Source organism: Panthera pardus, unplaced genomic scaffold, assembly GCF_024362965.1.
Source record: "Panthera pardus isolate Hobbes unplaced genomic scaffold, ASM2436296v1 HiC_scaffold_3, whole genome shotgun sequence".
NCBI lineage: Eukaryota > Metazoa > Chordata > Mammalia > Carnivora > Felidae > Panthera > Panthera pardus.
The window spans coordinates 32,653,147-32,665,391 of record NW_026526876.1 but is presented as its reverse complement, the minus strand read 5'-3'; the positions used below and the strand labels follow the sequence as shown (position 1 = coordinate 32,665,391).

Genomic DNA, 12,245 nt, shown 5'->3' with positions numbered 1-12,245 from the left:
TGCCCCTCTATTATTTCAGTTGCTTTCACCGCATCTTGCCTTTAGGGGGTTCAGAAAGGATCGCTCCATCAGCAGGGAGATGTCAACCTGCTTAAGCCTCAAGTGTCTGATTTAGACTACATTTAACTTCACATGTTACAAAACTGGGCCAAAGTAGTAAGGGAAAATTGGAGTCTTGCCCAGTCTCATTCATTCAAAAAAGAATAAGCATTGGAGTGCCTGGGTGGCTCAGTTGATTAAGTGTCCAACTCTTGATCTCGGCTCAGGTCATGACCTCAATGGTTTGTGGGATTGAGCCCCTTGTCTGACTCTGCTGACAATGTAGCGGCTGCTTGGGATTCTCTCTCCTCTCTCTTTGCCCCTCCCTGGCTCACATGCTCTGTCTCTCTCTCTCTCTCTCTCAAAATAAATAAATCTTAAAAAAAACAAAAACAAAAAAACAAAAAAAACTAGCATCAACTCAGAAGGACACTTCAGAGAGCACAAAACCTAATGAGTTAGAATAACGTGTGCTATATGTACGTGTGTGTGTGTGTGTGTGTGTGTGTGTGTGTGTGTGTGTATAGAGAGAGTAAATAAATTACAAAAACAGTCTGTCCTGCATGCCCAAGCTTTGTTAAGTACAATCTGACAATCTTTACCCTAAGAGGAGTGCCAGCACACCAACACAGGATGATCATACAGTTTATACAATCACCACAGTGCTTTTAATACATACCATAAAGTTCTGCTGGAGAGGGGACCAGGAATACATGATGGGAACCAAGGCAACTGTGTTCAGAGACCTCATTAACATATGTTGGCTTGCAAATCCTGGGAAAATGCTCTCTATGGTACACTGAAATATAAACAAAGACATGGGGAGGGAAAGGCAAGCACATGACCCAAGAGAACTGGAGCGGGGCACCTAGGTGGCTCAGTCAGCTAAGTGTCCAACTGGGATCGAGCATTGGGCTCTGTGCCAACAGTGTGGAGCCTGCTTGGGCTTCTCTCATGGGCTCAGGGCATGACCTCAATGGTTTGTGGGACTGAGCCCCTTGTCTGACTCTGTGCTGACAATGTGGAGGCTGCTTGGGATTCTCTCTCTCCCTCTCTCTCTGCTCGTCCCCCACTTGTACTCACTCTCACTCTCTCTCTCTCTCTCAAAATAAATAAACTTAAAATTTTTTTTTAATTTAAAAAAATTAAAAAGAGAACTGTAGTTTCCTTCTAAAATGGTCCCAGTAGTCTTCTAATTCTTACAAATTAATAGGTTGAGGATTTTGCAACAATCAGCTCCTAAAAAAGGAAGCAATGGATTGTAAAAATGTGGAAACTGTCTCTTATTCACCTTTGTATCATCTACAGACTCCAGCATGGTGCCTGTCACACCCAACTGGTGTTTATTTCAATGTAAAATTGCTGGTCTCCTTGGACTGTCCACAACAGCAAAAGGCCTCCGAAAGTCCTAGGAGATGAGGAAGTTTTCCTGAGTACCTACACTTTAAGACAGTTGGCCTCAACTTAGCTGCAGAGGCGATGGAGACAGTAGGGGGAAAGCAAAACAGTATAGAAATTAGAGTCATATTCTGCTTTGGAGAAGAAAATTGCTCAATATACTATCCACTTTTTACATCTTAAAAATATTATCTCAGGGTGCCTTGGTGGCTCAGTTGGTTAAGTGTCCGACTTCAGCTCAGGTCATGATCTCACAGTCTGTGAGTTCGAGCCCCATGTCAGGCTCTGTGCTGACAGCTCAGAGCCTGGAGCCTGCTTCAGATTCTGTGTCTCCCTCTCTCTCTTCCCCGCTCATGCTTTATCTCTCTCTGTCTGAAAAATAAATAAAAACATTAAAAAAAAATATTATCTCTTAGGGGCACCTGGGTGGCTCAGTCGGTTAGGTATCTGACTCTTGATTTCAGCTCAGGTCATGATCTCATGGTTCGTGAGTTCAAGCCCTGAGCTGGGCTCCTTGCTGACAGTAGAGGCTGTTTGGGTCTCTCTCTCTCCCTCTCTCTGTCCACTGTGTCTCTCCTGCTCATGCACGCACGTACATTATTTCTCTTCTTCTCTCTCAAAATAAACAAATAAACTTAAAAAGAGAGATGAATTTATTTTTAAAAATATTATCTCTTTAAGACTAGAATGATTTTTAGATTTATAACAAGGAACATTCCTTTGATCAATATATTCCTGCTCATTATGCGGGGTCCTCTCTTTCCAATATCAAAGCACTGAGGTGCCAAACAAGGCATAGACAGGGTTGTTTTGAAGCTCGTACACAGAGCCTAGTAAAGTAGACACTGTTTCATTTTTCTGTTAAAAAAAAAATCAAAAGGGGCACTTGGGTGGCTCAGTTCATGATCTCACACAGTTCGTTAGTTCGAGCCAGCCCCACATCGGGTCCTCTGCTGTCAGTGTGTCAGTGCAGAGCTCATTTCGGATCCTCTGTCCCCCTCTCTCTACCCCTCCCCTGCTTGCACTCTCTCAAAGATAAATATTGAAAAACAAAAAACACTCAGGGGGGCCTGGCTGGCTCACTTGGAAAAGTGTACAATTCTTGATCTCCGGGGTTGTGAGTTCAAGGCCCATGTAGGGTGGAGAGATTAGTTAAAAATAAAATCTTAAAACCCTCATGATTATACCTACTAACTGAGGAGAATAATAGGTGAATAGGCTATTCTTTAAGCTACAGATTTACTACCCCAGTTATTCAAAATTGACTATAATAACTACATCCATTATCCTTACTTATTTTCTAATAAGTCATAAATACAGAAAAACAACAACAAACAACTTAAGTCCAAGGAAACAAGGAAGGCTGAGCTTAGACACCTGGAAGTACCTTTTTGAGAAAAGGATGGCCACTCACAGGCTTCATCAACTGCACAGGTTGGACACGAAGCTTCTTCCATTCTTCATTGAGGATCTGGGTTTTTTCTTGAACCTTTGCAAAATTTGCTACATATAGAGCCTGGAAAAGCCAAGGGAACAATGGTTAGAATTTTAAGAGAAGAGCCCAGCCTAGGGCCCCTGGGTGGCTCAGTCAGTTAAGCATTGGACTTCGGCTTAGGTCATGGTCTCACAGTTTGTGAGTCCAAGCCCTGTGCTGGACTCTGCACTGACAGTGTGGAGCCTGGAGCCTGCTTTGGGTTCTGTGTGTCTCTTTCTCTGCCCTTCCCCCACTCACCTCTCTCTCTCTCTCTCTCTCTCTCTCTCTCAAAAAATAAATAAACATTAAAAAAAAATTTTTTTAAAGCCCAACCTTCCACATTAGATCAATATATTAAAATAGATAACTCATCACACGGGAGTTCGTTTTTACCTTTGCGCCCATATTTGCCTGAAGCCGCTTCAGTTGTCGGAGTCGCATGTATTCAGATTTAACTTTTCTTTTCCAGTAAGTGATACATTTGGAAGTTGGGGGGTTTGAGATATCCATTTTGCTGTAATCCAAGAAGAGTCAGAGATGAGAAACAGCATTTTACTACCTGGAAATGAAGAATTCCTCAAACTCAAATCAATGTGGTCAGTCATGCTTCCCTTCCCACGGCATGTATTCATAAAAACACAGTTTAAAGAACCCAAATCTGTGAGCTCAACAAAAGGTTTCAATTAAAAAAAAAAAAAAAGGTTTCACATCAGCACTTCCTGTTCTGCAGCCTCCGTTCTCCAATGGCACCTCATTTTTAATTCAGTACTCAGAAGTTCTCTCATGGGTATTTGAGGATGTGGATTCCTTGGACATTTGGAAGCCCACTCAATACCTTGTCTAAGAGAAATGTTCTGCAAGAATCAAGTTAATACCAAAGAGCTTCAGGGAAAGATCCACCCACACTACAAAACTGTACCTGCCAAATTGTCTCAACCCACCACATGCCTGACAATAAAGGTAGGATATGACAACAGCATAATATCATCTCCAACCCAACAGCAAGGCACACAGAAATAGAACACTGCAAATCACTTTTTTATTGGACGGGGGGTGGGGGTGGGGGGTGGTGTTTGAATTAAGGTTCAAAGTTCTAAGAAAGTACTTACTGTAACACACTCTACCTACCTCATAGAATGCAAGGGGAACTGTCTGGTTTTATAACGTGCCTTCTGTTCTTCAGAGGGATGGCAAGACACTAAGGCAAAACGAATGTTCAGCTTTTCAAAAGAGAACAGACAGTGATTTTAAGTCAACAGAGCATATTTAGACCCTGATACCTTAAGTAGGATGCTCACCCAGAACTACAAAGACTTCGAGGTCTCTGCTACCACTATTTCTGCATGGAAGTCAGGCCCCGATCATACTGGATGACCCTTTATTTTATCAAATTGTAGTCTTCCAGGCATGTGTACAAATTTATTCTCACAATTACACAATCGAGTTCCCTGCTTCTGCTTTTTCTGAACCAATTTCTAGGCTCAGCCGGCAGCCCCATCAATTGTTTTAGGGAAAGAACAAATATTAAGTACACGTAAAAATTCAGTAACATCTATAAGGTTATGCTTTTGCTCTATTCTAACTACTGAGGTTTCCTAGAGAACTAGTTCTATTCATTTCACCTAGCATTTTAAGTTAATGAAAACATTATAAGGGGCTATGAAGAGCCAATATTTGAAACGAAAACTAAAGTTTCAGGCCTTCTTTTTTTTTAATTTTATGAAAAAAAAATTCTTTGGGGGTTTAAGAACATATTTCTTCTTTTTTAAAAAAAAAATGAATGTTTATTCATTTTTGAGACAGAAAGTGAGCACAAGCAGGGGAGGGGCAGAGAAAGAGGGAGACACAGAGTCTGAAACAGGCTCCAAATGTGTGAACGAAGAGATCATGATCTGAGCTGAAGTCAGATGTTTAACCGACTAAGCCACCCAGATGCCCAAAGAACATATTTCTTCTAAAGATGCATTTTTCAATTACCTGTTTTTCCCCATAAGAAATGACAGCACTGACAAGAAAACAGCAAAATATAACCCATTGTCTCACATCTGTCACAGTCAGACATGATTATAACATCTCAGGCACGTAAACTTTAAGAGACTGTACCTGATTGTTTCGTTTGAAGAATCAAACGGATCGGTGAAACATGATGTTAAATTTAGTAAATTTAGAGGACAGAAGGAATAGCAAAGAAGCAGGCAGACTCACTGTGTTTACTATTAACTCAATCAAGTGATTCAAACTCTTAAAAACAGAATTCCCTGTGAGTTAACTATTATCTCTCTGGGGGAAGGGAATGAAACAACAGCATAATCTAAGACTCTGAATCCCAGGCTGCTAAGGTGTTGAGTTACAAAAAAGAAAAAAGTTACACAGACTTGAATTTCTTTCCCCACAAATTGCACTGTCTCTCTTCCTCTGACATCTTTTAAATACTTCTCATTCCTCATGGAATGGGGCCAAAGGAGGGACCATAATTCAGTGAGACTTCATAACCTCCTAAAAAATGGTTTTGAACTGCAACCTTTCTGACATTTTCTGGGGGAGCTCATTTCCCTCTTTGAAATAGTAAGCTTATGGCAGGTTGCTCAGTCCATTTAAAACTGGGGATCAAGGGGCACCTTGGTTAAGCATCCGACTCTTGACTTCGGCTCAGGTCATGATCTCATGGTTCGTGGTTTCAAGCCCCACATCAGGCTCTTGTGCTGACAGCACAGACTCTCTCTCCCTCCCTCAAAATACATAAAAATAAAATGTTAAAAAAAAAAACTGGGGATCAAATAATGGAAAAGGAATAAAATCCACAACTGCTAGGGGGTGTGTGTGTGTAGATTTTAGAGATGCCCACAGAAAAATACCAATCTTTTGTTAAAGAAAGGAATTATAATTGTGGGGTGCTTGGGTGGCTCAGTCGGTTGGACGTGCAGCTTCGGCTCAGGTCATGATCTCGCAGTCATGAGTTCAAGCCCCACATCAGGCTCTGTGCTGACAGCTTAGCCTGGAGCCTGCTTCGGATTCTGTGTCTCCCTCTCTCTCTACCCCTCCCCACTCACACTCTATCTCTCTCAAAAATAAATAAACATTAAAAAATTTAAAATAAAAGAGAAATGATTTATAATTGAAATGTGATCTACACTCTGTCAAAAGAGATGACAGGACACACAGTCCAATAATTAATGGCACTATTTCTAATTTTACTCAAGTGTTTCATATGGCCAGAGGAGTACACATATATACATGAAAATGCCATTGACTTTTAACCAATCACAGTGTAAAATAAGCCACACTTCCTCCTTTTACAATTAATGTGATATTTGAGTCTCATGTGACCATGAGCTAATATTTATTTTTCTCGGCTTTTGAATGGGTCTCCAAAGTCTCTAAAAGTTTATTTGGCAGTTGGTCGGCCCCCACAGAGTGTAGAAGGAAGACGAGACATACTGTTTGGAACAGATAGGTATAATTAAAATAAACACCTGAAACACAGTCATAAGATGGGTTTTCATAGCGGCAGAATGCTGACCAACAACTACCACTTCAAAGATTTTATTTTTCTTAATTTAAAAAGCAAACAAACAAAACCTCAACATTCACTAGAACGTATTTGGATAAACGGGTTCATGTAACTTGGGCAAAGGGGGTGGCACATAAAAACTACTTTATATTTCTACTAGATTGATTCTTTAGTTCCTGACACATACAAAACAGCCATGTATATTCCAGTTAAGTGCGAGGCCAGTCCTTAAGAGCTTTTCATTATATTCACTTATACACTGAAAATAAACATACGCTGGGGCACCTGGGTGGCTCAGTCGGTTGGGCATCCAACTTCAGCTCAGGTCATGATCTCACAGTTCCTGAATTCGAGCCTCGCATTGGGCTCTGTGCTGACAGCTCAGAGCCTGGAGCCTGCTTCACAGATTCTGTGTCTCCCTCTCTCTCTGTTCCTCCCCCGCTTGCACTCTGTCTCTCTCTCAAAAATAACATTTAAATAAATAAATAAATAAATAAATAAATAAATAAACAAACAAACAAACATATGCTGTTTTGATCTAGAAATTTAAGAGTAAGTCTTTATATATATAAATAACTCCTCTACAACTCAACAAGATTACCCAATAAAAAGTGGGCAAAAGATTTGAACAGATACTTCCAAAAAAGATACTGGAATGGCAAACAAGCACACAAAAAGATACTTAGTATCAATATTAGTCATTAGGGAAGTGCAAATTAAAATCTTAAAATCAAAATGATGGATTACTACACACCTGTTAGGATGTCTAAAATCAAAAAACTGCTAACACCAATTGGTGAGGATGTGGAGCAGCTGGAATCCTTACATGCTGCTGGTTGGGAGTGCAAAATGTAGACCACTTAGGAAAACAGTTTGCTAGTTTTGGGGGTTTATTATTAAAGTTAAACATACACTTACCACACAACCTAGCATACAGTTTTTATCATTTATCCAAGAGAAATGGAAACATATGTCTGCGCAGAGACCTCTACACAAATGTTCACAGCACCTTTATTCATAACAGCCAATAGGTAGAAACAACGCAAATATCTACGGAGTGCCAAATGGATACAAATGACAGTTTGTCCATAGGATGGAATACTACTCAGCAATAAAAGAGGAGGAGTTCCTCATTCCTACGTGCACAATATATCTCAAAAGCATTACGCTAAGTGAAAGAAACCAGGCACAAAAACCCATGTACTATATGAATCGTTCTACTAGAATGATTCTACGAATGGTAAATCTACAGTGACAGAAAGCAGATCAGCGGTTGCCAGGTGCTGAGGTTGGAGAAAGGGATTTAAATGGAAAAAGCATGGGGCGCCTGGCTGGCTCAATTGGTAGAGCACGTGCCCCTGGATCTCAGGGGTTGTAATCTCAAGACCTACACTGGGTGTACAGATTACTTAAAAATAAAACATCTTTAAAAAATAAAAATAAAATAAATGGAAAGAAGCATAAAAGAACTTTTTTGGGATGATGAAAATATTTTATACCATGGCTGTGGTGTTGGTTATATGACAATGCACTTTTATGAAAACTCCCTGAACTGTATACATAAAATATGAATTTATCATATGTAAATTTCTACCTCAGTAAAGCTGATTAAAGAAAAAACTAAGTCTTGATGGTATATCAATCCAGTAATTTTCTAGACTTCTACTATTAAAAATCAGCAGGCAATCCCAGCTTTTAAAACAAAATTTGAGTGACTTCTCAATGAATAACCACGGTGGGATGATCAATGCTGATTCATTAACTGTAAAAAAAAATGTTACACATATGCTAATATGATGTTAATAAGGGAAACTGGATATGGAATTTATGGAAACTCCTTGTACTGTATATATTTTTTCTGTAAATTTAAAACTGTCCTAAAAATTAAGTTTATTTTTTTAAAAGATTGATAATTGGAAATAAAAACTACCTTATTTACATATCAAATCTCCACAAAAAAGAAAACTATAAAAACTTGGAAATCTTTCCCCATAAAATTGGATCTCAATTTCCTTCAAAGGCTAAAACTAGAATGCAGTCTGTCACTAGCTGGAAATGGGAAAACTTCACTGAAATGTTCTTAAATTTAGAGAGATTGAGATCAGAACATAAAAGTTCCAAACTATGAAGTTCTTTCATCCACATAAAGGGTCTCTTTGCAGAAACAGCTTCTCCTTGGAGCAAGTTCAATGTCTTTACTACTTTCTTTTACAACAAACAATTTTTTTAAACAGCAGGCTAAGTAAGGCTTCAGAGGCAGGTGGCACTATAGATTTTTTAAATTTTCCATCTCATTCTTTCCTTTTTAGTTCATGGTGGAATTGAAGCACAAACAATAGGGGTGAACCCACCTCCGAGAAGAGCTCTAATTACACACAACTGAATCATTCCGTGATCACCAATTTCATCAACACTCCATTAAAATCAACTCTGTGGCTAAGTACACAACCTGATAGATCCTTCAATTAGGATTTTAAAGGCCATCTTTAATTTATACCCTCCCACTTGTCCCAGGTATTTACATCTGTTATCAGTTTGAGCTTCTGGGCACTATATATGTAGAAAGAACCTTACTTAAAACAGGAAGCTGTGACCCTGAATTCTTATTTAAAATAAAATTATAGCATTAATATTTTCTAGCACTGCTTGATTAAGAGAATCAAGTTATTTACACTAGAAACAATGGTGATAAAAATCAAAGCAGGATTCGTTTTTACGAGACCCATAGGAAAATGCTGGCTCCTAGAATATATAATGCTGACTTAGAAGGGTTAAAGCAATTTCCTAACAGGCTAGAGCCTACCTTGGCTGATTCTGTACTATGCTAGCACAAAGCCTAATCTTTAGTGATTACCACTATCATTCAATCAGAAGACTTATCAGTTACTCCATTTCTAATCAAAGTATTAGGGCAAATGTGCCAGAGGACATAACACACCAGAGGCACTAAACCCCAACTACCCATGCAGTAGCTCCTGACTTTAAGGTTTGGACCACTGAGGTCCCAACTGACAGGCTGATGGAGTAAAGAGGTAGGAAGGAGCCCGATACTCAGTTTGGACAAATTTAAAAAATTAATTAATTTTTTTAAAAAAAGAAAAGAAAGCTAGGGACTTTCTGGAATGGAGGTATTCCCTGAGAGCAATTTTTCCTTTTTAAACCTTCCCCCTCAATCCTAATCCTTCTCTTCACCTTTCTCCACATGTTTTTCCTTCTTTTCTCTTTAGTTTACCCTATATAGAAAATGTAATGTGTTTTTAGTGTTGCTGCCTCACACATTTTTTGGAAAGTTGCTAGTCAATAAGTAGAAACTTAAGATATACTTAATGAAGTGAAATGAATTGTTCCATGTCTCATACAAGGCACAGAGCAAGGGCCGGAACTATTACGCACAGGACAAAGGACACTAAATTTCTGATCTCAAGAATTAAATAGACAAAATGGATTATTTTAAATCATTTTTAAAAGGCATGCTAATTCAAAGGCAAGTTAAGCACAAGAGAAACAAGTCCGAGTACATTTTCTCACTTTTTCCTTTCTCACCCAAGTCTTCTTGGGAGTAAAATTTCATTTTTTTAAATCCTCCTTATTCTATTGCTGTTTCAAAGAGAATTAAAATAACACCATAGAAGAGGTCATTTCCACCTCAGGGAATTTTAAAGCTACGCCTTAGCCTCAAGCCCCCTGACTGGTGTACAAGTACTCTGCCAGTTAGTAGCAGAAGTAGGATCCAAACTACTGGACTCCAGGTTCCAGAGATCTGCCCACAAATTTATTTATTTATTTATTAATTTAATTATTTATTCCACAAAATATGTACTGAGCACCTACAGTGTGCCTGCACTGTTTTAGGTGCTTAGGGTACATCCGTGGATAAAACAAACATCCTTGCCTGGGATGCTCACACACTAGCTGTGCCCACACACTTGTGCCCCACACTAGCTGTGAGACACACACTCATCATAATAGTATTATTACATTTTTACAGGGGTGCCTGGGTGGCTCAGTCGGTTAAGCTCTGACTTCAGCTCAGGTCATGATCTCGTGGTTCGTGGGTCTGAGCCTCACGACGGGCTCTGTGCTCACAGTTCAGAGCCTGGAGCCTGCTTCGGATTCTGTGTATGTGTGTGTGTGTGTGTCTCCCTCTGTCAAAAATAAATGAACGTTAAAAAAATTTTTTTTAATTACATTTTTTACAGAGGGTCCTTTTCTCAATTATAAGTGTGCTAAAGGGGGGAAAAAGTACTTATCTTCTGACATTCACCTTCTGCTATGTAAGAAAGTAATCTCTTTTATCCCTGCCACACCATCCCAGCCCTAGGGATTCCAAGGTTTAAAATAGACAAGCTCTTACAGAAACCTCTGATAGAGTTAGCACCTTCTCAGGCTGGAAACTTCCTTCAGTGCCGGTTTCCTAAACTTAAAAGCACCAGTGGGGGTGGGAGTTCTCTTCAAAGACCTCACTGCAGTAACCGTGGAGGAAGAGACCACACTTTCGCCGCCGTCCTCACACACACCCAGTTGCTCGTCTACCTCGGCTCTTTCCCCTCATCCGCACCCCCTCTATCGTTAGGCTCACCACCCAGCTACCCCATTTACAATCCTACATGTCACATGTCACCCATCAAAGCCCACTCTCCGTGTTCCGCCGGGGGCACTAACCTCCTTTCACAGCCCTTCCTCTCCCCGCCCCCGGAACAATTTCTCAGCAGTCACTTTTTACCGAAATAAGTTTGTCCTGCATTTCCTAACAGCCTTGCCCCAAATACAACACCTTGACTTTGCTTCGAAGCGCTTCCCATTCTGTCCTCCGAGCCTCAGGAGAGTTCTGGGGGGGGCAGGAGACCAAATTTGGCGCGAGACCAAATTTAGAGACAAGCAGCCTCCAGCTCGGCCCCGGGAGCTGGGCGAAGCGTGCGAGGCGCCCAGCGCGCAAAAACGTTAAGGAGGCACTCTGCACCCGTTGGACCCCGAAAGTGAGAGCCCCTTTCATTTTGCGCCTAAGAGCCTCACTCGCTTCACCCTGGTCCCAGCCCTGTTTTTACTGCCACCCTTTCCTCAACATCCCCCAAAGTCATCACAAGCCGAGCCCCCCCGCATGTCTAGCCCTCCCCATGCACAGCCCCAAGTCCTGGGGAGTCCACCTCGCTAAGGGCCCCCGCAGGTGCCACCGCCCACCCGCGCGTCCTCCCGGCTCTGGGGCTCCCGCCCACCCGACCCACCCCGCCCTCCAACGGGAGTCCCCAACCCCGGGCCCGCCCCCGCCGCTCCTCCTCCCGGACACACCGCCCTCCCCGCCGCAGACGCGGTCCTAGCCGGGGGCTCGCTCGTCCCATCGCCCCCTTTCGTCCAGCCCTCGGACGGGAAGGAGGCGCCCCGCTACCCCCGACCAGGCAGGTAGTTGCCCCTCCGCTTCCACCCAATTCTCTGATCCCTTCGCCTCTCTTTCCCTTAGGCCCCGCGTGGCGAGGTGCCGAGGCCGGGCCCCACCGCCCGGCCCGGGCTTGTTTACTCACTCACCCTCCATCCCGAGCCGCAGGGACCCGCCGCTAGGACGCCTGCGCGCCGCGGCCCCGCCCCCGCGCTGCAGCCCCGCCCCGCGCCCCCTTTCGGCGCCTGCGCACTGCGCCGCCAGCGCCCCGCCGGTGGGGCCACCTGGGCTTCCTTCTTCGCACGTCTGTCGTTTGGCGCCAATACCCCGACCTCAGGAGTTCGAAGTGATACAGCCAGAGCACGACGTTTTCCAAGACGGTGCTGTCAGGGGACAGGGAGGGTTCTCGGGGAGCCTCCCAGAGCCACTAATATCTTGTTGGAGACCTTATC

General features: G+C 42.2%; 1 protein-coding gene across 3 annotated transcripts in view; it reads right to left on the bottom strand.

Annotated features, from left to right (window-relative positions):
* EZH1 (enhancer of zeste 1 polycomb repressive complex 2 subunit) overlaps positions 1–12,021 on the bottom strand; it is a 29,868-nt gene extending 17,847 nt beyond the window's left edge. Inside the window, exons 1-5 of one of the 3 annotated variants that reach the window (XM_019435394.2) lie at positions 11,943–12,021; positions 4,040–4,131; positions 3,305–3,425; positions 2,825–2,953; positions 719–838 (exon numbers count right to left, since the gene is read on the bottom strand). In XM_019435394.2, coding sequence (XP_019290939.1) covers positions 719–838; positions 2,825–2,953; positions 3,305–3,425; positions 4,040–4,044 — 375 coding nt within the window. In that variant the 5' untranslated portion in view covers positions 4,045–4,131; positions 11,943–12,021. Of the gene's footprint in view, positions 1–718; positions 839–2,824; positions 2,954–3,304; positions 3,426–4,039; positions 4,132–11,196; positions 11,458–11,942 lie in introns of those variants that run through there. The other 2 variants (XM_053892604.1, XM_019435395.2) reach the window with 2 other exon arrangements.
* Between the last annotated feature and the right edge of the window lie 224 nt (positions 12,022–12,245).